The sequence below is a fragment of the Vollenhovia emeryi genome, unplaced genomic scaffold (assembly GCF_000949405.1).
Source record: "Vollenhovia emeryi isolate VEMERY1.0 unplaced genomic scaffold, V.emery_V1.0 DF939141.1, whole genome shotgun sequence".
NCBI classification, from domain to species: domain Eukaryota; kingdom Metazoa; phylum Arthropoda; class Insecta; order Hymenoptera; family Formicidae; genus Vollenhovia; species Vollenhovia emeryi.
The window spans coordinates 1,080,598-1,105,107 of record NW_011967225.1 but is presented as its reverse complement, the minus strand read 5'-3'; the positions used below and the strand labels follow the sequence as shown (position 1 = coordinate 1,105,107).

At 40.5% G+C, this 24,510-nt stretch overlaps 5 protein-coding genes across 7 annotated transcripts; 1 reads left to right on the top strand and 4 right to left on the bottom strand.

Moving 5' to 3' along the window:
* Window positions 1-4: 4 nt before the first annotated feature.
* LOC105566993 (actin-related protein 2) lies at window positions 5-5,929 on the bottom strand. Of its 3 annotated transcripts, none has more exons than XM_012021474.1 (9): window positions 5,744-5,929; window positions 5,513-5,672; window positions 5,247-5,357; window positions 4,118-4,135; window positions 2,990-3,069; window positions 2,784-2,919; window positions 2,350-2,709; window positions 1,982-2,260; window positions 5-1,716 (listed from the first exon to the last, which is right to left on the bottom strand). In XM_012021474.1, exons 2-9 carry the CDS (start codon window positions 5,558-5,560, stop codon window positions 1,546-1,548), a joined length of 1,203 nt encoding a protein of 400 aa, XP_011876864.1. In that variant the 5' UTR covers window positions 5,561-5,672; window positions 5,744-5,929; the 3' UTR covers window positions 5-1,545. The 3 variants fall into 3 exon arrangements, with proteins under 3 accessions (XP_011876864.1, XP_011876865.1, XP_011876866.1); XM_012021475.1 differs by lacking the exon at window positions 4,118-4,135 and adding an exon at window positions 3,599-3,616; XM_012021476.1 differs by lacking the exon at window positions 4,118-4,135 and having other exon boundaries at window positions 5,744-5,928.
* A 1,218-nt stretch (window positions 5,930-7,147) lies between these two features.
* Window positions 7,148-11,183, bottom strand: LOC105567081. The gene is made up of 9 exons (XM_012021635.1): window positions 10,566-11,183; window positions 10,125-10,186; window positions 9,892-10,005; window positions 9,694-9,837; window positions 9,331-9,386; window positions 8,948-9,243; window positions 8,599-8,876; window positions 8,370-8,489; window positions 7,148-7,880 (listed from the first exon to the last, which is right to left on the bottom strand). The coding sequence occupies exons 1-9, from the start codon at window positions 10,629-10,631 to the stop codon at window positions 7,358-7,360; spliced, it is 1,659 nt and encodes a 552-aa protein (XP_011877025.1). The 5' UTR covers window positions 10,632-11,183; the 3' UTR covers window positions 7,148-7,357.
* Window positions 11,184-11,790: 607 nt separating this feature from the next.
* LOC105566991 (6-pyruvoyl tetrahydrobiopterin synthase) lies at window positions 11,791-13,174 on the top strand. Its single transcript, XM_012021471.1, has 3 exons — window positions 11,791-11,952; window positions 12,376-12,455; window positions 12,623-13,174. The coding sequence occupies exons 1-3, from the start codon at window positions 11,873-11,875 to the stop codon at window positions 12,913-12,915; spliced, it is 453 nt and encodes a 150-aa protein (XP_011876861.1). The 5' UTR covers window positions 11,791-11,872; the 3' UTR covers window positions 12,916-13,174.
* A 1,059-nt stretch (window positions 13,175-14,233) lies between these two features.
* On the bottom strand, window positions 14,234-20,050 carry LOC105566990 (alkaline ceramidase). Its single transcript, XM_012021470.1, has 4 exons — window positions 19,510-20,050; window positions 15,315-15,471; window positions 14,925-15,162; window positions 14,234-14,787 (listed from the first exon to the last, which is right to left on the bottom strand). Exons 1-4 carry the CDS (start codon window positions 19,600-19,602, stop codon window positions 14,466-14,468), a joined length of 810 nt encoding a protein of 269 aa, XP_011876860.1. The 5' UTR covers window positions 19,603-20,050; the 3' UTR covers window positions 14,234-14,465.
* Window positions 20,051-20,817: 767 nt separating this feature from the next.
* On the bottom strand, window positions 20,818-24,017 carry LOC105567080 (probable malate dehydrogenase, mitochondrial). Its single transcript, XM_012021634.1, has 3 exons — window positions 23,262-24,017; window positions 22,344-22,785; window positions 20,818-21,268 (listed from the first exon to the last, which is right to left on the bottom strand). Exons 1-3 carry the CDS (start codon window positions 23,707-23,709, stop codon window positions 20,875-20,877), a joined length of 1,284 nt encoding a protein of 427 aa, XP_011877024.1. The 5' UTR covers window positions 23,710-24,017; the 3' UTR covers window positions 20,818-20,874.
* Between the last annotated feature and the right edge of the window lie 493 nt (window positions 24,018-24,510).

The window sequence follows — 24,510 nt, the reverse complement described above, 5'->3', positions numbered from 1 at the left end:
TAAAAAGACTGTTGTAGATTTATTATAAAATAACAATCATTTCCACATCATGCCATTCGGTCAAACCTTTCATCGTACAATAAGAGCACAGGAACGAAGAAGTACAGTGTATATCTCTTGGTGAAACAAATTAATTTCTATCAATTAAATGAAACATTTGTGGGAGAAATTATACTTCATAGACATACGTACATATGTCTGTATAAAATTCTTTCCTACAATCATCTATGTATTTTACCAGATAATTTAAATTTAACTGTATAACTTTTTAAAATATTAAATCCCGGAAAATAAATGTCCGATTTGTGAATCTTTACGATTCTTTAAAGAGGAGCAACTATTTCTTCCTATGGAAAGTAATAACATGACTTGTTAGTGGAAATAGAAAAGAAGTGTAAAAAAATTATTTATCTGTACAATACGCTTCACGAAAGAATATCTAAGTGTAAATGCATCATATCTTAAAACTTCTTATATGTTGCATGAAATAATAACTATACACATACCTATACATATATAAAGTACAATTAATGGTAATACATTGACTGAAATGAAAAGATCGCAGACCCGCATGTGATTGTGACATTAATAATGAGCACCATAAACAAGCATGGTAAATTCAGAACTAAATTAGAAATCATTGTTTGTAAAATATTTTTCGATGTACGTATAATCATAAAATTAAGATTTTACCGCCGTGTTCGCTCTACAGTTCTATGCATTGTTGCTTATAATAAGAAAAAGTTGTAAATATCTCAACATTCCATATATACAAATCCAACTATTTAATTTCAAACAGTTTTTAATTAACAACAGATTAGTGGCTATTTTCCCTTATATTACGTATAATATTCGTGTTTCATAACATGTATGCATACGAAATAGGGACTTCAAATGTAAAGTCACGCACCGATTATGCGGTTTTTTTTTACATATTACCGTAATGGAAAGGCAGATAGTGTTCACATCGAATGAAATCGTTTTTACAATTTCAATTGTATTTACACTTTCTTTTAGAGAAGAGTTTGACAAATACAAGGAAACAGGAATGAAGTCTTCATCAGGTATCACGTAAGTAACGATAAAAATTAATCGATATGTTGAACATTTACCTGAGAGCTATAAATACACATTAAATGCAACATCGTTTCGTACCTGATTAACGAAAATGTCTCAATCGAATATAACTGTTCGCAACATGACGAAGTCACGATTTTGTTAAATTAATATTTAATGTTCACATTTCATATTTTACCGAAACCATGATACTCGATTGTTCCTTCTTCGAAATCCTTTACCTTTTGTCGACTTATTTGAAATTACATCACGTTTAACCAAAGAATACATTAGTGTACTAGAGTTTAGTATCAAACAGCTAGTAAGTCTTTTAAAGTACTTCTTTTAAAGTACCCTTTTACAATTATATAACAAATCATAAAACTGCTGCGCAAGTCTAACTCTCAAGAACGACGTTTCCTTTTTAAGGTATAAAAAACACTTGATTGCCCATTAAAAATTGTATAGCCTACATTACTATGACTTTCCTTATGATTCGTAGGAGCCTAATTTCTTTAATACACTAAGACCCTTCTCTTCGTATTCCTCCCGCGTTATCCACACGGAATCTCGGTCCTTCGTTATTTCCGCTAATACAGCACCACCCATGAAAACCATGTCCTTACGCCGAGGTGAGTCTTCAATTTTTATCTTAAATTTCTACAAGAAAGAAATTACGTATCGTAAACATCCGCGGTACATAGGGTAAATGTACTAGCAGTGGACACCTGCCACTTTTGTTTAAAAAAAAAGAAGTATAAACACAGGATACAGATTTGAGCCGCGCGTCACAAAGAACACTCTAGCGTAAGCTTTAATCTATATCCTATTTTTTCACACCTCATTTTTTTTAACAAACAAAAGTAACAGGTGTCAACTACTGGTACACTTACCCTACCAGTGCTACTAATTATAATGCACTTACATTCAATTTAGTGGTATCATTCTTTAATACTCTTTGAAGATAAAGTTGCTTAATTTCTCGTTCAAGCCTCGATGGAAGCCCCGGATACATTGTACTACCGCCGCTCAGAACGATGTGCTTGTACAGCTCGCTTCTGATATCGATATCAGCCGCTTGAATTGTGCTAAATACCAGCTCGGCTATTCCCTGCGCCTCGACGTTAATCAAATGAGGCTGAAACAGCGCTTCCGGTGCCGCAAATCTCTCACCGCCCACTTTGATCACACGCCCATCGGGAAGCTGAAAGTATTTACAAGGATTTGCATGTCTTCCAAGTCAAGCTACGTAAATATGGATTACTACACTAGTGCGGACAATATTTTACTTACGGTATAGGACTCTACCAATACAGTGGTTTCAAGTGCCAACTTCTCTTCCGTTTCTATGTTGTAGCCGATGTAACACAGTTTCTCCTTCAACATACGCACCGTCTCAAAATCGGCCGAGTGATTGAACGCGTAGCCGCGCAGCAGCAGCAATTTAATTAGATACATCGTAATATCGCGCCCGGCTATGTCTAACCGTCTGGTCAAATGCGGCAGAGCGTACTCGTCGAACACGGGGCAAATGTGCGTAACGCCGTCGCCGGAATCCACGACGACGCCGCTGATCAATCCTTGAGCGTACAGTGTCAGCACTGCCTGAATCGCGATGTACGTGCCGGCGAAACCGTACTTCTCAAACATCACCTGAAACAATGTCGTGACTCGTCAGGTTCTCCGTTCGCACGATTTCAACCTTTAACTGGACCGCACAACGTTACCTCTATCATCTTTTCTCTATTCGTGATGGGATTCATCGGTGGTTCGGTTAACAGAATTTTACATTCTTTAGGATTAATATTCATCTTCTCCTTGCCGAACGTGTAGTCCCACACGTGACACATGTCTTCCCAGTTTCTATCAAGTGTTGAACGTATTGCAATGATTTGCGTCAAGCACAAGTACTCGGTACAAGATAAGTACATACCTAACTATCCCATTTTGCATTGGGTAACTTATCTCTAACATAGAACGAAGTTTGCTCGCTTCATCGCCAACCATTAAGTCCTGCGGCAATAATATGTAATTATCAAAACTCTGCATGCGTCACCAAGGTATGTTATGTTCATTTTACGAAGAACTACTTTGCATATAGTAAATATATCCATAGTACAAAAATTCTAAGTGTTTATGCTACACTGACCAAAGCTAAGTGTCCAAAATGTGTGCAATGAACCTGTCATGTATAATAGGAAGAAAATTAAAACGGTAAGTGAAATGTTGCCTTAACAGGATTTTACAACAGAAAGATGATAAACATTTCCGATTGTTTCTCGTATACCAAGATTTAGCCAATACTTCCATAAAATGTTACGGTTCACGGTAATCTGTTCTGCGAGACTCAGGTTACAGCAATTCATGTCAGAAGAGTATTCTACATTAGACGTTTCCAACCGTGTCTACCTAAGCACTTTGGAAGAAAGTTGGCCGGATTATACGACACTACTCCCACGCCTACGGCCGAGAAAACGTTCTTTCTCATAAAAACACTGATTCAACGGATGTGTATAGCGTCAATAAAGTACAATAAACTTACAGGCATGTTAAGCACATCCTACGAGAGCAAATGTAAGCACACAAATATATTAGACAATCATAGGAAGAGCATAAATATGTACGCAGGTACCCACGCAAGTATAAAAATTGCAGATCATTATTGTGACGAATGTATTGGCAAAGGCACATCTTTTAGCTTCGTCAAAGCAAACGTGACATTCACGCCACCAGCAAATTTTCAACATCTCTCGCAAGAAAAACATGGGCATCCAGTACACCGAATGGATCTTCTCACACGATGTAAAGTCATTCGTTTAACGATAACAATAGAACTCGAAGGAATTGTTAATAAACTCGTCAAACGATTAAATATTAAGATACTGTGAATAACGTTCGTCTTACATTTCAAACGCATTTTCTCTTTTGTTAGTTAAACGCCATTAGCTTCTCAAACCGTTCTATTTACATCAGTGGACAAGCACGTAGATTATTTTCAGTCGGACTTAAGCGCTAGGGGGGCAGGGAGGGCACACGACGTAATACTTTATAATGGACTTACACGGACGCAATATTCTTGCTGAAAATATAATTGTTCTTATTAATCGTCTGTGCTAAATACACTTGAGCAATTTAAAGGTCCGAAGATCACAGTTTCATTACGTAGCTTGATCGATACATAAGAAAACTACGTCCCTCGGTTCTCTTCCTTAATTTCAAGATGTATGCATTGAAAAAAAAAAACTTTTCGCTACCGTAGCCAATCATGGTTTGCTAAAAATATTTTGCTGCCATAGCTATATGCTTGTTTTCTGTTGCTGCACTGGTGAACTAGTGCAGCAAGCTAGAATGAGAAAACATATACTAGTCTTACTCCAATTTATTGCGCTAGTGCACTTCACCAGTGCAGGAACAGAAAACAAACCTTACACATTTCTAAACCACAGCGAACGGTTTGCTGAAGCACCCAAGTTCCAGTTTACAATAGTTGATGTAAACCCTAAGCCCTAAGTAATTGACCGATCGCGGTCAAAAATGAGAAGAATACAGGGCTGTGATCGGTCAATTTCTTAGGGCTTAGGGTTTACATTACCTATTGTAGACTGAGACTTGGGTGCTTCAGCAACTTGAGCATTTAAGGGCCAATTTCACAAACGTTGGTTAACTGTTAACGAGAGTTCAGTCAACTCTCTATCTTTTTCTATCTTGTCATCTAAGAAGAGAGAGAGAGAGAGAGACAATCTTAATCTTCGATTAACTGTTAACCGACGTTTGTGAAACTGGCCCTAAATCATCTATCGTAGACTAGTACAATAGGCACAGTAGCAAAATATTTAGCTAAATATTAGCTCCGTTCATATTTTGCAACTGAAATTTAGTCGCCACATGCAGTTTTTGGCTACGGCGGCTACATTTTTCCTTCCGCGCGTTTGTCACATCTTTCCTACAGTTTCGTAAATCGAGAACAGTCGAAATCGAGATTTGCCCAACACTCGTGAACACAACCGTTGTATTCGTTCGCTCTACAGACGTGAACTTTCATGATAAATTAAAACCGTTTAACAATGAAGAATAACCAAACGGTGATGTTTCAGTGAATCAAACGTCGACTGCTAAGGCATACTACATCGAGACGAAAAATTGCCATTGCTGGCCCTAGGTTCTCAAGCTCGTAGTCTGAGGCAACGTACCTTCACGTCGATGTCGCCGATCTTGTTGATAGCTCGGATAATCGGTCGTCCGACTATAGACGGGAATATGTGGGCCGGGAAATTGGCGCCGGCGTAGCCGCACTTGACGAACTGCAATGGGAAAAACTGCATCGGTGCCGGTAATACACGGGCGACCTGAGGAACTCCAACTCGGCGCATCCTCTTTCGGTCGGCGCGGCGAGAAACCACGCGGAGGCGGCCGCGCGCCTCCCGCGAGGGGAAACAAGAGAGCCGTGCGGCCTTACCCCGGTGCCATTGTCGCATACGATGATCTTCCTCCCCTTGCTGTCCATCTCGACGTGCTATCCCGTGAGAAGATTATCCCTTTTCTCTATCTGTCTACCTCTCCGTCACCTCTCCTGTTAGACGGCCGTCATATCGCCAGTCCCGTCGAATGACTAATACCTGCGGATGAGACAGGGCGTTACCGGTGGGTGACACCAAAGCGGCGGACGTTACTCTCGCCCAGTAGATACCGTCTCGTATCATCAGTCGGGGCCGGGGACTCGACTCGCGCGAAGGAAACCGGGAGGGGATGAAAAAGGGGGAGACCGACGTCGTCCCCGGGCGTGAATTCACTCGGCGCACACACGGCGTACGGCGGACGAGCAGATTCCGCGTGAACTCAAACCATCGCTGTGGGAGACGGGAAAAAAGGCCGCCCTTCGCGGGACTGCGGACGGAGAAACACACGAGAGCGACAGCCAATCACGGTCGAGAACCCCCTCGAGGCCGTAGGCCGCCGTTTCGCGTTTCTCAGGTATTCCAACGTCCGTGGTTCAAGCCTTTAGACTAACCAATTGAGAAGCAGTCAGCGATTTACTCGATTCCCATTGGCTAGAAGCAATCTTCAATCACCAATCCCAAACCGAGTCAGTAATTGCTAGTCTGATTCGGCCTTTAGGTTTGTTCTATGCAGACGCACCCCCCCCCCCCCCGATAATTGGCTAGACATGGCCGTATTGGATCCAGATGGAGCCAGGAGCCAGAAACTTAATAATAATAATAATCTATGCAGACGCAGCACACGAATCAGGTGAATGTAATTCAAGTTAAGATTCTACAAGTTTCGAATAAACCTAATGGCCGATTTTTTCACTTCCCGATAAAATTATCCGGAGGTTAATCTCAAGTTTTGGCCAATCACGTGCATGGATCTGGTAGTTATCTCCCGTTTAACTTTAACCGTAACATAACTGGATGTGAAGAAATCGGGCATTAGTCCCTCGTTTTCCACAGCTAAGCTTTTTGTACTAATTGTTTACGTCCATTTCATTTTACTTGCTATTTTATTACGACTACTTACATTTGTTACGTTACATTTTCGGCATGTAAAATATGAGGCAGATGTATAAATCGCACATTGTAGAGAGAAAGAGAAGTTAGAAATCGAACATGAAATTTCGGAAAAAAATTTTTAGGTTCATCTTGCACTTGTTTTGGGGCACGCAACGCGGAACGGACCTTCAATGGTCTTGATTGGTGTTGCTCCGAACTTCCATTGCGCAGATCAGGTTAGGATTAGATTAGGTTCGAGGCGTCTCTACGTGAACCGTGTCTACGTGCTCGTCCGTCATGCGACCGCAGCTGAGTTTGGCAGGTTCGGATGTTTCTTTTTAAATGCCCACAAATAATTGCCAATATTTGCGAGGAATTGAAGACCCACGTAAAGAAAAGAGGAAAATTTCCGTAACGTGCGTGGGCACACGAATGACAGCGCCGTGGAATGATAACACGATGGCTCTGACCAACGTTCGCATAATCTTCTCTTTTCGCAACACCCGGATTAGAAACGCCCGCAGAGACATTTAATCGCGAACCTTTATTTTAGAGAATCGACTGGCGAAAGACAGAGATGTCCTTTGTGTCCCTTTGTAAGATCTCGAGATGTTAAAGCTTAATCTACAATGTGCTCTCTGCGTCTAGAAACATTCTATTTTGTAGCTAATGTATACGTTTACAAAATTCATGCAAGTTGATAAATTTTATATTATACATTGTATAATCGTACATTGTTGACAAATTTGTTGAGCGTTTTGATCTGTTTATATAAAATAGAATGTTTCTAGACGCAGAAGGCACATTGTGGATTAGAACTTTAAAGTCTTACTACACTCTGAGCGTCCATCTGCGTTGCTCACAGCCTCGTTACTAATAGCGAGCGTCATAGTTAAGTCTATTTCTGTAGAGACTACTCGAGTAATCGTATAGACTAGTCGAGTGTAAGTTGCAACCTGCTTGCTCACGGTAAACTGGTGATATATGTCTCTCAGCTCGGACGCGTCGTAACACTCGCTCAGGGGCTTCACGTTCCTGCACGACAGCAGATTTACAACGCCCGGGGGTATCCCGGATGTCGAAAGCAGGTCGCAATACTGCATTATATTATATGTTTCCGTAGTATGTAACACGATGACGGAATTGCCGATGATTAAGCTCTGCGTCAATTTCTTAAACAGATTTGTCTCCTCCTTCTCCATGAGCGTGACGACGCCTCTCGGCCTGCGGGTTTTCACCAGCGAGATGTACGACGGAAATGCGGGAATCCACGAATTCTCGTACCAATGCGGAAATTTTGTCCATTTGTGTATCGTTTTGGACAACTTGGCTTTACTGAAAAAGAAAACGGGACAAAGTTATTACATAGCATCGCGAGAGACGCGACAAACTTTAGTATCTGTCCAGTCGGATCCGCGGAGAGCAGATTTTTTGCGTGTCTGCCATAAATCTTGTCGATGGAACGCCAGAAGATTGTAACAGAATTTGCTAACGGAAGGCAATTGGCCGCAGAATCTGCCGTTTTGTAACTGTTTAATGTCCACTTCTACCAATGTATGTTTAAGACCCGCATTCGCCAAACATCGCTTAACTTTAATCTTATTGTTAGTTTAATTCATGTTTGTCTCTTTCTAAAGTTACAGAGGAACGAATTAAGCTTAAAGTTAAACAACGTTGATGAACGGACCTTAGGAACCTTAAGAAGAGACGAAGGATGAATTGAACTAAGATCAAAGTTGAACGACGTTAGTGAAAACCGGGGCCAATCTGCTGCCGATCTATAGTCATATCGCGGTAGTTTGCTCACTGGACGGTTCGACATACCCAGTGTATTTCAATGCGTTCGCGAACTTGGACAACACTTGCATTCTGGATTCAGTGGACCACGCGCTCCAGATCTTGAACCCTTTCCTAGCTGACACAACGCATCTGTCGATATCCTCGCTAGAATGACGTACGAATTAGAAATTTATTACAGACGTGACGGTTATTAAAGTTAATAAATTTTAGATTCTCCGACGGTTCGAATCAGGCAAGATGTGCGAATTCGTACCTTGTTGCATCCGCCGTTTGTAGTTCGCTGTGCTCACTTGTCCAATATTTGTCTTTCATGGGCCTTTGCCATGCGCCGTCATAAAACAGAAGACTGTAACTGCTTGCAGAAGATGCATTGGACTTGCTCTTCGAATTTACCGGCTTAATCGTGCTCATTATGTGTTGATCTTCGTCCAACTCGAGATGTTTGTGCAGTGAAACTTTGAATATTTCCACGTAAGGCATAATCACGGTGCCATCATAAAAATCCAACGTATTTATGAGAACAATATTTCTCTGTTAAAAAGAAAAATCGTTAATAACATTCGAAACAGTTTGGCGATGTTGTAAAATTAAATTGGGCGTACATCTAAGGATGTTGCTAAACTCCTTGCAGCCGCAATATCTTCGGACCAAATGGACGTTATATTTATTTTATAATATGTAGGAGGTGTAAGTAATTCTTGCTTAGACTTGAATATACGAATGGCAGTATTGGAATTCTTGTTTATTAAGTATTTGCTTTTTAATGATAAAAAACTGCATCTTATTGAATGCGGTACCCATATTTTACTCAAGTATCGGCAGTTCTCCGACGTCTTTAAATAGTTAAAAACCGCATATAAATCCGAATCTTCTAGGACTATTATTTCAATGGTCTGATCTGTATAAAATATTGATAATCTTGATTACAAGAAACAAAATCCTGTATTTTTTGCATTACATCGTAAATATATTCTTTCTCTCTTACGTGAAAGTAGGGTTTTATACTCTCTGTATAGATGATTGTCTGCTGATGAGTTTTTGCTAAAATAGAAAAATAATATCAATCTATTATCGAAAATCTTTGTGGACACATACATGTTTAAATTCAAAAATTCATCAAATTGAGTGAAACAGCGAGAGAGAGTGAGAGAGAGAAATTGCTTATGATTCATTTCGTTCTCTTTTGCATAGCTATTGCAAATAAAATTGGTAGAATATATAAAGACATTCGAAAGACTTTGTAAGACAGACGTGTATAATCATATTAATTTTCCACAAAAGGGACATATTAACTAATTAATACATTTAACGATTAACAATAGGATACGAATTTTAACTGGATAGTTACATGAGGGAAGTTTCCAAAAACTGCTGAACCTCCTTTGTACAAAAATTAAGAAACGTCAGCATTAACGACCAAGCCTCTTTCTTACCCTTTTCTGCAAAAAGAAGGACAGAAACGCAATCTATTCGTATAAACAAGATAAAATGTTAAAAAAATATTTTTACAATTGCAGATGCGGTATTACCGGAAGCGAGATCAGACGTATAATTTGTCGACCATAAATATTGCGCGAGAGCTTGAGGTACGTCTACGTGATTACTGGCCAATTCGAAAAGAGGTAAATATGTCATTATCGTTATTGCCGTGCTTATGCGTCTACAAATATAAAAAGCAAGCGTTAAAAATGTGATAGAAGCAGAGATAAACGCGATTTTTGCCTGTAACTTTCGTCGCGCCGCTCGCATTAAGACTGAATGCTCGTCCCGTGTGTTTACCTATCCAAAAAATCTTCACCCTCAAATTTTACATCCTTGGTTAGAGCGGATATTGTCTTTTCCTGAAAACGAATGTAAAGCGATAGTAGAGGAAAGTCCTCTATTATGGGACGGGATTCTAAGGTGAGATAGTAGGTTTTTAACGTCCAAATTCAATCACAAATCTTTTTTCGCAACGATTACACGATCTAATAATCAATTTTCTACTTAACAGATTTCACTCCAAGGACAATAAATTAATGGTGGAATCAACAGATTATGCCTGTTAATTTAGCAGAACCTCCGTTATCTCATATTAGAAGCCTGTCTCATGATAGGGAACTTTCCTCTACTACGCATTTCAACGATCGGATCGTTTAAAAAAAAACTTACGTTAGATTATCCAATTTCAACGGCAAACTTTGCAGTTTACATTCCGTTTTCACGGATCTAAATACTCACATTCTTGTTAATCCTCGGTTTAACGTAGTCTAGATTGGTGTAATATTTTCCTATGAGTTTGTCCATGTTTCCAATAGGAAAATCTATTAGAACAATTAATTGAAAAGATGTGTCTTCGCGCTCGATCTGCGCAGCGTTCGTAGTAAAAATAGACGAAGTCGACTTCGTGTGCTCGCGGAAGAAAGATATTTGTTTTGAAAATGGAACCTTGAGTCAGCGTGCAAAGAACTATTTGTAAATATTCGTTCGACCGATAATACTCAAGTTGGAAAAGCGTCGTTGGATTTCAATTGACACAACGTCATCGAACGACGTAAATAATACTTTGCGTCGCGATTTCATTTGTCGACGTTGTAAATAATGCCGATATGATATCGGTGTTATAAAAACCTCGGCTGGCATTAAAACGACTTAATATGAACATTACGAGTTTCACATTTAGTGTTTGGCGCTGGAGTAATTAATCGTTTCTGGCATTCCGTGACTTTATAAGCAATATTTCCTTTTAATAATGATATGTGTGGTGTTTATGTTGCAGTTTCTTTAATTACTTTAAAAAACTGCAATTACTGCAACTAAAGCAACTGAAATACATTAAAGAAACAAATATAATTCTTGTAGCACCACAGAACAGAAGAAATAGTTTAATTAAAAGAACTGCAAATTAAAAACCACTTATATGTCGTGCAAGTAGAGGAAAGTCCTCTATAATGAGATAAGCTTCTAATATAGCAGGTTTTCATCACAATTTAATCACAAATCTTTATTCACAACGATTACACGATCGAACAATGAATTTTCCACTAAACAGATTTTACTCCAAGAGCGATAGATTCACGACAAAACTAATATAAATGAAGTCTATTAATTTAGCGAAAACCCTGCTATCTCATAATAGGGGACTTTCTTTTATATAATCGACATTTAAATGTGAAATAGCAGATTCTTGCTCGGTTTACGCGATCAACCTGCCATCACATTCTGCAGAGCAGATTCCCTTTTATATTTTCACTGGCATCTTGCCGACAAAATTTGCGACAGGCGCTTTGTAAAATCTATTTTCCACAGGGAACTTGGCTCTCTAAAATAGATTTCTAATTCATATAATTATACTGTTTTTTTAAAAAAACATTGTGTGACAAAAGACACGGTGTCTCGCGCTATGGACTATCTAATATTTGATTACGTCAATTTGCAGCTGTTGCGGCGAGCCTTGATTAATCACTGTTACACGCATTCGCTGGAAGGAACATTTCATCACCTTCGAGACATTCTCGAGCTCCGTGTCTGCGTGTCCCCGTTGGACAATGGATCCACGTCGCGAGAGAAGGCCGATCGCTTACTTGACGCGGAAGGCACAGATATCCTGCTGCCATCGCCTGAACAGGTGAACGAGTCCGTGCCGGTAATAGGACGAATCTTTGATTTAACGGACACCTATAGATCCAACGATCAGTACAGTCATCCTCGAAGAGAGGAGAACGTTTGACAAAGCAAACGTCGTTGGCGAGCATTCAATTCTTCAATATTCGAATCACAAATCTTAAAATCAAGTAGTTGCTCGCTTGAAGGCTTCAACAAAGAACCGCTTCCCGGTGTCAGAGATGTTAGAAAATCATTTCCGAAAAAAATTCTTCACTTTTCAGTCGTTTAGAAGCTAATTCAGATTCAATTCATTCTCGAACTACAGCAACGTTGCGATGCATGTATGTTAAGATGTTGTTTCTTACGAAAAAAATCTCTGAATTAGTCGAATAATTCGTGGAATGGGTGGTAAAAACTGTATCGAATTAAAGAATTTTTATTTTAGCCCGTTCCTAAGTGAGGAGGAGAACAACCAATTGTACGGCAAATGCAACAATATTTTTGGTCATGGTCACAACTATACCGGTAATTTGCATTATCAGTTTATCATGTCGTTAGCACATAAATTGGAAAGACGCTGCGAGAAAAAGATTGATGTACTGAAAGATTGGATGCTATTGTATTTTTGAATGTTTTATGTTAAATTTCTTGATGATTGACACAGCATCAAGCTAGGATTAATTCACTTTCAGTGGAAGTAACTGTCCGTGGACCCGTGGATCCATTAACAGGGATGGTTATGGACTTGGAGGACCTGAAAGACTGTATGCAGAAGGTGCTGATGGATAAGATGGATCATAAAAATATAGACAAGCAAGTGGACTACTTCAGAGAGACAGTCTCAACGACCGAGAATGTCGCGATTTACATATTCGAGGAACTGAAGACGCACATTCCCGAATTGCTGTATGAAGTCAAGGTCCATGAAACAGATAAGAATGTAATGTGTTTTAGAGGAGAATACTATGAAACTGGATCTCCTTAATCAGGCCACTTGATTGTACAGATTTGTTTATCTTTGATATTTGTTTGGTATCCTCATTACATTTGTATAATACAATTACACGATTGTACAATACGATTATATTAAAACGATCGAAAATAATACATGTAAATTATACGCTTGTATATCTAAGTGATATAGAAAATGTATAACATTCCAGTTTCGCCTGCATACAGTTTTCATTAAACCAGAATTGTAGTTACCCTCTACGGTATGGCAAAAAATTAAATATTTCACCCGTAACATATTTTTTCCTTATTGCACATGTACAGGGTGGGCCATTTTAATCCGTACACGGTAATATCTCCTCAGGTAGAGGTGATAGCGGAAAATGTCTCAGACAAAAGTTGTTCATATTAATTAGTAGAATAAGATAGTATAATAAAGATAGTATAATACACAATTCACGTGAACTTCAAGCAACTACTCAAGGTTAAATTTAATTAATTCATGACACTATCTTATGTCCTCTTCGAAACCCAACAACTTTTGTCTGAGGCATTTTCCGCTATCGCCCCTACCTGAGGAGATATTACCTTGTACGGATAAAAATAGCCCACCCTGTATATAGGTGGTCTCACATCTAACAATAAGATGGTTGTTAGAATCTTGAGATTCCGTTCTAATTAATAGGACACTATTAAGTATACCTACCTATCCTCATGCGTTATCCGGTACTTAAAATATAAAATACACACGCATGCGTATGACATTCTTAATAACGATTGATACAATTTGTATTAAAGCACATTTATAAAATAGTCCTTTGTAAAAAAGTTAACAAGAGTGCATATCACAATATAATCATTCCATAAATAATTTCTAATTCGCTAATGTACATATATAATCATAAATATCTGTGATTTTGTAATCGCTCTACTCGCGAGGAATTAATGATTTCGTTTCTTTACGTACGCTGCTTTCAATTATGTACAGAACTTATTACATCGTTTGTAACAACGGAACGAAAACGTTCGTTATAAAGCTGTAAACTCTCTTTGAAAGGTGTGTTCCAGGTTTTCAGATAAGAAATACTTTACCAACTAATATCACTAGAGGGGAAAGCTAATTGTCAGGTAGTAATATTAGGCTACTATGAGACATGTAATTTACTACTTAGTCATCGATATTTTCAATCATCGCGTTAAATAATTAAAAGCATCTTTAGAATAGCAGTGAATTTAGTGTATTTTATAAATCAAATACTATATATATATGCTCAGTTAGTGTTTTGTAAAATTATCACCGAATCTTAGGTATTCAGTGTCACTTGTCGAAATTTCTTGTATATATTCCTTTCTTTTTCATTTTCTTACGATTTAATTCTTTTTATGACTTTACAAATGATTCTTTAAAACAGGTTACGGCATAAAATACGATCAAAATTACATCTCGATAAATCACGGGACACCACACCATACATCCGCGCATTAGACGGACGAATATTGCATAAAATCCAAATATTAGGTATACCATCGTAATAAATAACGCATCACGATGTTAATGCTGATCTCGGAGGTCTCTCACGAGAACTATATGTTCATATTGTAACTCGTGCTCATATAACTTCGAATAGTGACGTACGGTATGCCGAGTTCAAAGTCGTCCCTGGGCCAGTACCTGAGCACCGGCAATTGCTGCGGCTTCTCGTCCTTCACGGCGAAATATGCAAAGAGCACCGCCGCGGTGTAACTCGCAATAAAGATGAACAGATGCCACAGCGCGTGGAGATACGGGAAGTTCAGACTCAGCCAGGTGTCGCAGAACAGACGATCGTTCAGCCAACAGACTACCGCCAGTATCCACATGGCGCCGCACCGCAATCCTAGTCTGTACACTCTTATCGAGGTGGTCCTTGAAAAGTTTTTAAGACACTGTTACAACGTGTATTTCAACGTACTACGGCGTCTACACCGCGTGTCCCTACGTCTCCGTTACATGAATCGGAGGTTCTCTTTCTACATTGGAAATGTCTGTACCAGGAAATTTACCTCTTGAGCTCCATGACCAAGAATCCAAACGCCGGTACGCCCAGGCTCATCAATGCGAAAGCATTTACGGCCGGATGTATGAGGGCCAAGCCGGTAGCGATTAGAGTGGGCAACGTTGCGCATATAGAGAAGAGCTTTCTGTCGTTATGTACGACATTGGGGAAATATCTTCTGGGAAAGAACATACAGAAGCCTGCCATATACACCCACAAAATAGACAATTCATCTAATAGTTGACCTATCGCATACACGTACAAAATTAGCTATTACGCAACATAAATGTCCATTTCACCGATTAAGCAAATGTGTCTCAAGCAAACACTTGAACGCTATTCCTTTTGCTGTTGACGCATTATTCTTAAATTATTGAGTGACACTTGATATTCTCACCTATCAGGGACAAAGTGGCGTGAAAGTACGCGCTAGTGAGCCCAACTATCATCAGTAGGAACCAGAATACGTGAATTCCTGGATTCACAAAGCGCGCATAGTCTCTAAACAGGTGCATGAGCACGGGTGGAAGCAACACGAAGACCACATTACTCAGCTGGAAAATAAAAATAGATAAGATTAATCAATGAAAACTGTACCGCTCTCTTTTCATACTTATGTTATGTACATCTCTCAACAAATTTATTCATTTATCAAACGCGAGCGTGACGTAACATCGACGCGGTTCCGCGCGAGAAAATATTATTGTGCATTCGTACAAACTAACATTCAGCAGGAAATGTAATATCATTGCCCTAAAGCGCGAGATTTAATTTCAAATAAAATTGTTATCAATTTTTTGCGTACTACCGCGATAAAATTCCTGGAAGATAAAATATTCGCTATGCATCAGAGATAAGAAGAAATCAAGATACAAATCGATTAGATACACTCTCTCCGCTCTTTGTGTACAAACAAATTTTAATCTTATCTTTCTAGTAGACATCCTTTGTCACGTTGACGCGTAATACTGTTTCCTTGTTCGCAATCACGAGGCAAGCTTTGTCGCGAATCTATGAAACTTTGACCTATGAATTCCTCGACATATTTAGAATCTGCCTCGAGCAAAAAAACTGTCTCGACAAAAAACTGAAAATCTTGTAGGAATAAGGACTAAAGAGCCGTGATAGGATGTCAAATGTCTAAATAATTCTTATTTTAAATTTATTACGAAAAATATTACCTCAGCCAGGGTCTGAACCTCCCCCACGGAAAAATATATATTTCATTATAATACATAGCTGTGTATATAATTATATACGTCTAATGTATGTTTTGTATAGTTTGTATATTTTATCATATATTTTATATAAAAATATTAAAAGGAATATTACATTAGGTGTTCTAAGTATCTTAGAATTTAGGTTCTCAACGCTATACCAGCGGAGATCAAACTGATTTCATTTGCCACAACATAAAAATATAATTTAAATATTGTTAATATATTACACATACATTTTTAGTATATTTTTGACATATACTACAAATAGAATTTTTATATACCAAATGTATGAAATATATTACCATATGTGATCACCTACTTTTTGAAAAATTAATTTTTCCGTGGGGGCTGCCTCTCACTACCCAAACAGCACCAAGTCGACTATTAGTTGACTGTCAGTCGGCAGCAGAAGTCTAAACAAAGTCTAGCTGAATGTCAACTTATAGTCAACTAATAGTCGACAAATGACTCGACTATAGTCGGCTGTCAGTCAGCCAAAAGTCGACTTAGAAGTCGACTTTATGGCAATTAAAAGTCGACTTTATGATGATTAGAAGTCTACTTTATGGCGACCAGAAGTCTACTTTATGGCAATTAGAAGTCAACTTTTAATCAATTTTACGTTATTTATATTAACTACTAAATGTTTAATAGTGACATCTTGAAAACCTGATTGATTAAAGTTTTTATATTTTAATTGTATAATATTTACAATATATAATACAATTAAGAAATAAGAAAATTATATTGATCAAGTCTTTGAAAATGCTCCAATTAAACTTGAATAATAATTATAATAAGCATATGTCTTAATAAAAAAAACAGACAATAAACCAGAGTATACATATATTATATTACTTAATTATGCGCTTTTATATTTTTGACAAATTTGACAGGTTTCCTTGATTAACTTGTATTAATCGACACATTACATCGTATTAATTCGATAGCCACGCGAAAAATATGACTCATCTTATGTCCAAATACGATTGTCGTCTATCAGGAAGACACTTATAATTCACGAATAAGCATGTCGCGACTATCGCGCTACACGCGGAAAGTGAGACGTCGATTCGCTATATATCGGTTCGACATATTGACCAGAAAGATTGGCCAAAAAGATATTTTTTACACATTTTTGCACTTTGCCGAAAAAATATTTTTTAGTTAATTTTTCGCTTTACCGAAAGGTGACTTTAAAATTCCTGAAAATGTCGACTTTAGGTCGACTTTCAGTCAATAGATAAAGTCGACAATAAACCATTCTATAGATAGTAGACTAAATGTCGACTTAAAAAGTTGACTTCAAGGTGACTAAAAAATGTCGACTATCAGCCGGCAAACAGTCATTTGTGCTATGTGGGTAGGCGGGCGTCTCACCAATTCGACCACCGTGGCATGTGATAATACTGAATAAACAGTCTAACGTTTTCACGAATGTCACATATCGTGACCAAAAATCGAAATGGAATCGCGCGCCGACTTAAATCAGTCTTAAGACACAGCACAATCATGTATCTCCATTATTTAAAAAATAACTAATAAAGTTAAGAGACGCATAATTAATTGGCGAGATGCCCGCCCAGTGAGAGGGCGTCCAGGTTCAAACCCCGGCTGAGGTAATATTTTTCGCAATAAATTAAGAATAAGAATTATGTAGACATTTAACATCCTGTCTCTTTACTCCTTCATTCCTTCGAATATTTATCACACAAGAGCCTTATGAACTTTGTGAAAATCTTGTGTTGGTGCAATACCCCACGTTAAATACCTTCGCGATTAATTGAGGAAATACCAGACATTGAGACTTTATTGTCCGCTGAAACCCTTCAGTCTCTAGAAAAGTTCTCATTTAATTACAGTTTTTGATTATAATTTAATCGCAATTCACGTGGTTCAATTGATACCCCGGACGCCTTCGGTCCGGGAGAAACAGATTCCAAATTGTGAAATAGCCGTTCTTTGTCTTGCTTATAGCACGATTCTCTTATCCAATCACAGACGTTATCTCGGGATCTATCAAACTTTCACCTGTGAATTAACTGACATTTTACGAATGCGGAATTTGTCTCGTGCAGAAAATGATCCGTCGTAGCACAAGAATTGTCTGCAAAAAAAGAGAGAGAGAGACTGAAAACCGGTTCTCAACAACCGTTCTCGCTCTTCGTCTTTACGAAACTCAGACTTGTAAATTTTTTAATAAATGTGAAATGTCTGTGCAGAAAACCATCTGTCATTGCAAAATCTGTACGTTTCAGGCAAAGAAAACGTAGCGGAAACCATTTATCACAGATACACTTTGCATATCTATGGAACTTTGATTTATAAACTTTTCGACCACTGTGGAATCAGCAAGAAAACTGTCTGCATCAGCAAAACAAAACTGGAAGCCAATTATCACTTGGATTAGTGCAATTCTCAACACTAGATGTTTTTGCAATTAATTTGGAAAGTATCAGGCGATTCAGATTTCACTGCTCTCTCGTTCCCAGAGTTTCTGGAAAAGCCCCTCATTTCCAGATCAATTCTCAATTCCAATTCTTTTTGATAAACATGGAATCTGCTTCGTGCAAGAAAACCAACCTGCCCAAGCGAAAAAGCTGGATACCAATTATTACTTGAATTAGTGTTCAATGCTCAGCGTTGAGTATTTTTGCGACCAATTTAGAAAGTATCAAACAATAAGATTTTATGGAAAAGCTCCCGCATTTCCGAATCAATTCTCAATTAAAATTCCGAACTTTTTGGCAAACCTGGAAGCTGCCTCGTGCAAGGAAACCAACCCGCTTTAGCAAAAGAAAAGCTGGGAACAAATTAGCACTTGAATTAGTGTTCAATTCTAAGCGTTTTCAACATTTTCGCGACCAATTTGGAAAATATAAAACAATAAGATTTTACTGCCAATTCGTTCCTCAGGATTTCCTGGTAAAAGCTCCCTAGTAGCACAGTGCATTGGTTAAACATTGGCCCAATATTTAGTTGTATTGGGTCAATGTTTAACCAACGTTTGGCCAGTGCGCTGTGCTACTAGGGCTCCTCGTTCCCGGATCAGTACGCAATTCCACCGAGTCGCAGTTGCCGGTGACTCGAGAACCGTCGACACCTGGGGATCAATTACGTATCCTACAATACTGTGAAAATGCTAACAGTGAGCGTCTCGTCTCTAAGAGAGCGGTTAGAAAGAGCCAAAGCTACTCACTTTTACCATTTTCACTAGAATGCAAGATACAAAATTGACCCCCTGGACTATCGTCTCGTCCAGGTGGACCAAATTTCCAAATTGATCGGAGATCAGAGATGCACACACGGCGAACGGCGAGGGAGAGAGTCGTCGCAGAGGACAGCGCGTGTAAACAAACGCGCAATACGAACCGTGTTCATAAACTCGGCGATGCTGGGCGAGATGTGGTAGTTGCGCTCGCACCAGTCCACGGGCGAGCTGCCAGCCTCGAAGGGTTTCCACATGATTGACGATCCGCGAGGTATCCCCCTCGGAATAGCTCGAGCTGCCCGGGTCGTACGAGGGAGAGAAACTCAGGGCCTCTGGCGCCGCGGCCTCACGGGATCATCGCTTGCCACGCGAACAATGGGCACTCCCGTACGACAGCTCGCAGTTCCGCCTGCGTGCGGGGAATGGGAGAATGCGCGTGTCTCCCCCGGTCCCTGGTTCAACGGTACCTCGCGAGCGTCTGGCGACTGGCGGCGCACTGACTCCGCTCGATCCACGCTCGCCAGCTTAATACCCCGGCGCAGTTTCGCGCAGAAGGATGGACAAGCCTCGCGCGCGCATGGCACGCGACTGCACAGTGCAGCCGATCACGTCAACAAACAGCCGAGACAACGTGTCGGGCTGGTATACATACACACGCACGCTTGACGGTTGCCCGTGCTTATCGATACGGCTCGGTCGGAACAAAAGATCACTTGTGTGCGCAAGCGAGCGGTTGTATTACGCGATAGATAAGATAGATAGATAGATAGATAGATAGATAGATAGATATATATGTATACAGGTAAACACTAAACGGAGAGAGTCGCAGTTCCCCGCGAGATAAATTTCGGAACGCGCCGAACTCGCGGGGATGACCGCGCGCTGGACTGCGCCAGACCAGGAGGTCAATTCTGTATCTTGCAACATAGTGAAAATGCTAAAAGTGAGCGGCTTCATCTCTTTCTAGAGGGACAGTCAGAAAGAGACGAAGCTAGTCGCCGCGCTTTTAGCATTTTCACCATAGTGTAAGATACAGAATTGGCACCCAGGAGGTCAATTCGAAATTTCTAAGCCGATTCCTAGTCCGTTCTTATATACTTAAGATCATCTTAAGTATACTCTTAATGTGATTTCAACCAATCACAGAGTCGTATTAGCGTCTTAAGACAACACTTAAGATGATTTTGAAATAAGAATCGACTATGAATACCGGCCTAAGAGTACATACAATGGATGAAATAAAAGCTAAAATTGAATGGAAAGTGTACAATTTTAAAAAGCGTCGCACAGCCGCAAAAGCATCTTACGCTCCTTTGTCCGCGCGGTACAGCGCGAGCAATGTCTATTCGTGCTTTATTTACCGACTTTTACAAAGCGAGTTTTCCACGAAACGGCATATCGCAAAGACGAATGCACGCAACAAGTCTACAATAACACGTTTCAACATCCGAGATGTTTGCGCGGGTCTACATTGACCGACTCTGCCAGATTTCCCGCGAGATTGGGGGGACGATCCGGTGTAGTCGTCAGCGCGTCCTCGCGCGCGTCCTCTCCGTCCGGACCGCCGCCACCGCCATGTCGACGTGCTCGTTAATCAGGGGTATCGCTTGCTCGATCAGGTGCACCTCCCCAGCCGAGATCTTGGGCAGGCCCAGGTTTCGCTTGACGCCCTCCGGCCCCAGCTCCAACTCGCTGGTGAAAAATCGGCAGACCGGCAGCACGTCCGACCGCACGTAGGCGCAGGTGACGACGCGCTCATGCCCGGAGAGACCGGCGGCGAGGTTGAGCAGCAGTCCCGCGGCAGCCGTTCCGGACGACAATGACGAACCCTCGCCGAGAGGTCCTGTCCTCACCCCCTCGTCGCCTGCCCGCAGCGATTCCAGCAGGGTCTTGCGTTGCGCCTGACAATCATATTGATTATTGTGTATGTGCGTTTAATGAGGACACAAATCATATGTTGAGATCAGATCTCTGCAAAAGAGATGTTATATGTGCGATAATTTGACTTTTATCTTAATGTCTGTACTATACAGATGATTCTCTAAAGCCTTGTGTCCACGATCCAAGAACTGTGTCAAAGTTCTAGTTTTGAAAAATGTGTAGCCAGTCAACTTGCATCTCTTGCGGAATAGCTGCAAGTTGATTGGCTACAGATCTCTCAGAACTAGAACTTGGATCAAGTTCTAGCATCGTCGACATAGGCCTTTAGAGTAATCTTTATATCTTGAAAGAATTTTGAATCTTGAACTTTATATCTAAAAGAACTTTGAAGGAGACGGAATTTTATCACGACTGTTTTACCTAGACTGATGCAGATTTTCTTTTGTTTGTCACAGACAAAGAAATTTCACGCGAAATTGCAACAGAACTGTCGCCCAATGCAACTTTTCAATAAACTTTCGTTTCCTTCATCTAAAGAGGAATCTTTTAATCTCTTTTTGTCAAAGAAGTTATCATTACATACGAACTATCAAATAACATTAATTTTCTAAAGCCTTGCGTCCACGATTCAATGTCCAAGTTCTAGTCCCGAGAAATGTACGGCTTTCAAGCTGCAAGCCGATTGGCTATACATTTCTCGGAACTAGAACATAAGACATTGGGTGCTTTCCAGCAAAAGACGCAGATTGACACAGTAATACAGAGAATCATTTTATCCTCGTTTAACAATGCCAAACAAAGACAAAACGATTCACTGTGCTAGACAATGTCGCCTGTGTACGTTGCTGGAAAGCATCCTTAGGTTCCAGTTTCACAAACGTCGGTTAACTGTTAACCAGAGTTCAGTCGACTTCCTACCTTTCTCTATCTTGTTATCCAAGAAGAGACAGAGGATCAATTAACCTTCGGTTAGCGGTTAAACGACGTTTGTGAAACTGGCCCTTAATTAACAAACTTCACGCGTACTGGAAACAGATTTGGGCGCTTTTCGAAAAGCGCGGGCGGCATTCGAATTCTAACTCGAAGAACTCTATTACAGATTAGAGATTAAAGCTCCACGATCGAGACTCTCGCCCGTACGTTGGTGAATTGGTTGAACGGGACGGCGCGCGACAATAGCGGCACGACGGTTCGCACGTCGGCGCCGCCGGCCAGCGGCACCGAGAGGCTCGCGCGCTCCAGGTTGAGGATGGCCGCCGCCGTCCCTTCGATCCGTCCGCCGTACGACGCGGTCGAGCCGACGAGCCGGTCGGGGTTCCACCAGCCCGCGCACCGGCAGATCTCCGAGACCATCGCGAGGGTGGCGGTGACGGGTCGCGCGAACACGGCCACGACGGCGTCCGGGCAGAAGCGCAGTATCCGATCCGTCATCTGACGCACGTAGTCGGCCGTCGATTTGAATTGCTCCCGCGCCATCGCGCTGCCCGCCGCGGCGACGTCCGTCTCGTCCATGAGCGCGACGATGCTCGCCTGGGCATTTTTGTTTTCCTCTTTTTCTCAATATTCACGAGTTCTCACACGTAGGCCGTTTTAACCCTTTGCACTCCTCTGTCGAGTGTGACTCGACATCAGTTTTTACCTCAGGAGCTCCTTTGCCGAGTCTCACTCGACATTTTTCAAGTCCAAACCAATAGATGAAATATAATTCCGAGTGCAAAGGGTTAACACGCGAGTTCCTCGAAACAAAGTGACGCATTACATCTTCGACTCTCACATGCCTTGGTTTTTTCTTTTTTATTGTCAATTATCGGAGAGTCTTAGGGCCAGTTTCACAAACATCGGTTAACTGTTAACTAGGGTTCAGTCGACTCCCCATCGTTTTTCATCTTATTATTTAAGAAGAGACAGCGGATCAATTAACCTTTGGTTAGCAGTTAACCGACGTTTGTGAAACTGGCCTTTAAACTTTACTTTTTAAACTAAAATTTCTTCTGGATTACTAAATTGAGCCCGATACTTTCTCTCCTTTATCTCGACAGATCTGCAAGAAAGTTTTCCGTGCGATCGGTATTTCCCGAGGCTCTTACTTCCCTCAGGGCCTGTTTTATGTCCTTTCGCCGGAAGTGATCTATACGAGGGCTGGTCTCCAGGTGCGACGCGTCCGTCAAGGCCTCCAACGCGGAATCCCTCGTGTCCACCAGGCGTATGCTTTTGATAATCCGATATTGCTTCAAGAGAACCGCGGTGTAGAGAGGCGTCACTCCCCCGCCGATGATGCACACCTTTACGCCACTCTCGTCGCCTCTTCGCGCATTCTCATCCTTCTCCCGCCTCGTCGAGCCTTCCGCGTTCTTCTCCTCGACTCTCTGGACCGTCCGCTCGTCGGCCGGAGGGATTTTCGAAGATCCGCGACGCGCCAAGGTGAAACGACGTCCGCATCGCCGCGACAAATCGAGGCACGATCTCGATAGTACGGTCATGACTGATTTTTATGTTTTTCGGATACAAAGAAAGAGAACGATTTACAACATTTTTTCACAATTTTGCAGAATGCGTCAAGACGAGAACATTGCCACGGTCGTGCGACTCGCGACGGATTTGCGCGAGATCAAACAAGTGATCCGCGATACGCAGAACGCATGTGAATGTGTGTGCGTGTGTATTATACATAAAAGAAACGAACAAATTGATACGCCTGTGACTCAAGCGCGAATAACGAAGGTGAGAAACGCGTACTTCTTGATTAAAAATAAAAAGATAATACTTTATTCTTTGTACGACAAAAATATATATATATGTATTTTAATAACATATATATATATATATTATTCTGCGTATTAATTTTTTTAAGATTTTGTAATACTTTTTTCGCAAGAATACTTACTTATTTATAATTATTTTATATAAAACGTACACAACTTAACTCTAGCAAGATCATCTTTGATGTACCTGTATGACGAGATGATTGCAAGTAGAGAACCGGTGAACAATTGTATTTATTGTCATCCTTTGACACCAAATTAGAGACTTATTTAATTCCTGGTACAATCACTGCTGCTGAGTTTTCGTAACGACTCGCGCAACGCTGTTTATAAATAACTTACTCTATCTCCGAGTCAAATACTCCTTATTGTAATCATGTAACAAAATATAAAGAAAGAGTGCGACCAAGTTGGACAAGGTATTTCTGGAAAAAAAAAAAGAGTTAAAAATTCGGTCTGGATTTAGCCTGGAGTTAGGCAAATTGAACACAGCTACCGTTCCAGAGAAACGGCCCACTT

What these genes read in the sequence shown, in the direction of transcription:
- LOC105566993 (XM_012021474.1), bottom strand. Translation starts at nt 5,560, where the DNA reads ATGGACAGCAAGGGGAGGAAGATCATCGTATGCGACAATGGCACCGGG. An exon ending in TATGCGACAATGGCACCGGG is followed by an intron (nt 5,358 to 5,512) that starts GTAAGGCCGCAC and finishes TTCCCATTGCAG; the next exon opens with TTCGTCAAGTGCGGCTACGC. An exon ending in ATGATACCACTAAATTGAAT is followed by an intron (nt 1,717 to 1,981) that starts GTAAGTGCATTA and finishes TCTTTCTTGTAG; the next exon opens with AAATTTAAGATAAAAATTGA.
- LOC105567081 (XM_012021635.1), bottom strand. Translation starts at nt 10,631, where the DNA reads ATGGACAAACTCATAGGAAAATATTACACCAATCTAGACTACGTTAAA. An exon ending in TTTTTGGAAACTTCCCTCAT is followed by an intron (nt 9,387 to 9,693) that starts GTAACTATCCAG and finishes TTTCTATTTTAG; the next exon opens with CAAAAACTCATCAGCAGACA. An exon ending in CAAACGGCGGATGCAACAAG is followed by an intron (nt 8,490 to 8,598) that starts GTACGAATTCGC and finishes ACGTCATTCTAG; the next exon opens with CGAGGATATCGACAGATGCG.
- LOC105566991 (XM_012021471.1), top strand. Translation starts at nt 11,873, where the DNA reads ATGGATCCACGTCGCGAGAGAAGGCCGATCGCTTACTTGACGCGGAAG. An exon ending in TGCTGCCATCGCCTGAACAG is followed by an intron (nt 11,953 to 12,375) that starts GTGAACGAGTCC and finishes TTTTTATTTTAG; the next exon opens with CCCGTTCCTAAGTGAGGAGG. An exon ending in TCATGGTCACAACTATACCG is followed by an intron (nt 12,456 to 12,622) that starts GTAATTTGCATT and finishes ATTCACTTTCAG; the next exon opens with TGGAAGTAACTGTCCGTGGA.
- LOC105566990 (XM_012021470.1), bottom strand. Translation starts at nt 19,602, where the DNA reads ATGTGGAAACCCTTCGAGGCTGGCAGCTCGCCCGTGGACTGGTGCGAG. An exon ending in TCGCCGAGTTTATGAACACG is followed by an intron (nt 15,472 to 19,509) that starts GTTCGTATTGCG and finishes TTTATTTTCCAG; the next exon opens with CTGAGTAATGTGGTCTTCGT. An exon ending in CGCCACTTTGTCCCTGATAG is followed by an intron (nt 15,163 to 15,314) that starts GTGAGAATATCA and finishes TGTATGCGATAG; the next exon opens with GTCAACTATTAGATGAATTG.
- LOC105567080 (XM_012021634.1), bottom strand. Translation starts at nt 23,709, where the DNA reads ATGACCGTACTATCGAGATCGTGCCTCGATTTGTCGCGGCGATGCGGA. An exon ending in CTTTCTTGCAGATCTGTCGA is followed by an intron (nt 22,786 to 23,261) that starts GATAAAGGAGAG and finishes GTGAATATTGAG; the next exon opens with AAAAAGAGGAAAACAAAAAT. An exon ending in GCGAGAGTCTCGATCGTGGA is followed by an intron (nt 21,269 to 22,343) that starts GCTTTAATCTCT and finishes GCACATACACAA; the next exon opens with TAATCAATATGATTGTCAGG.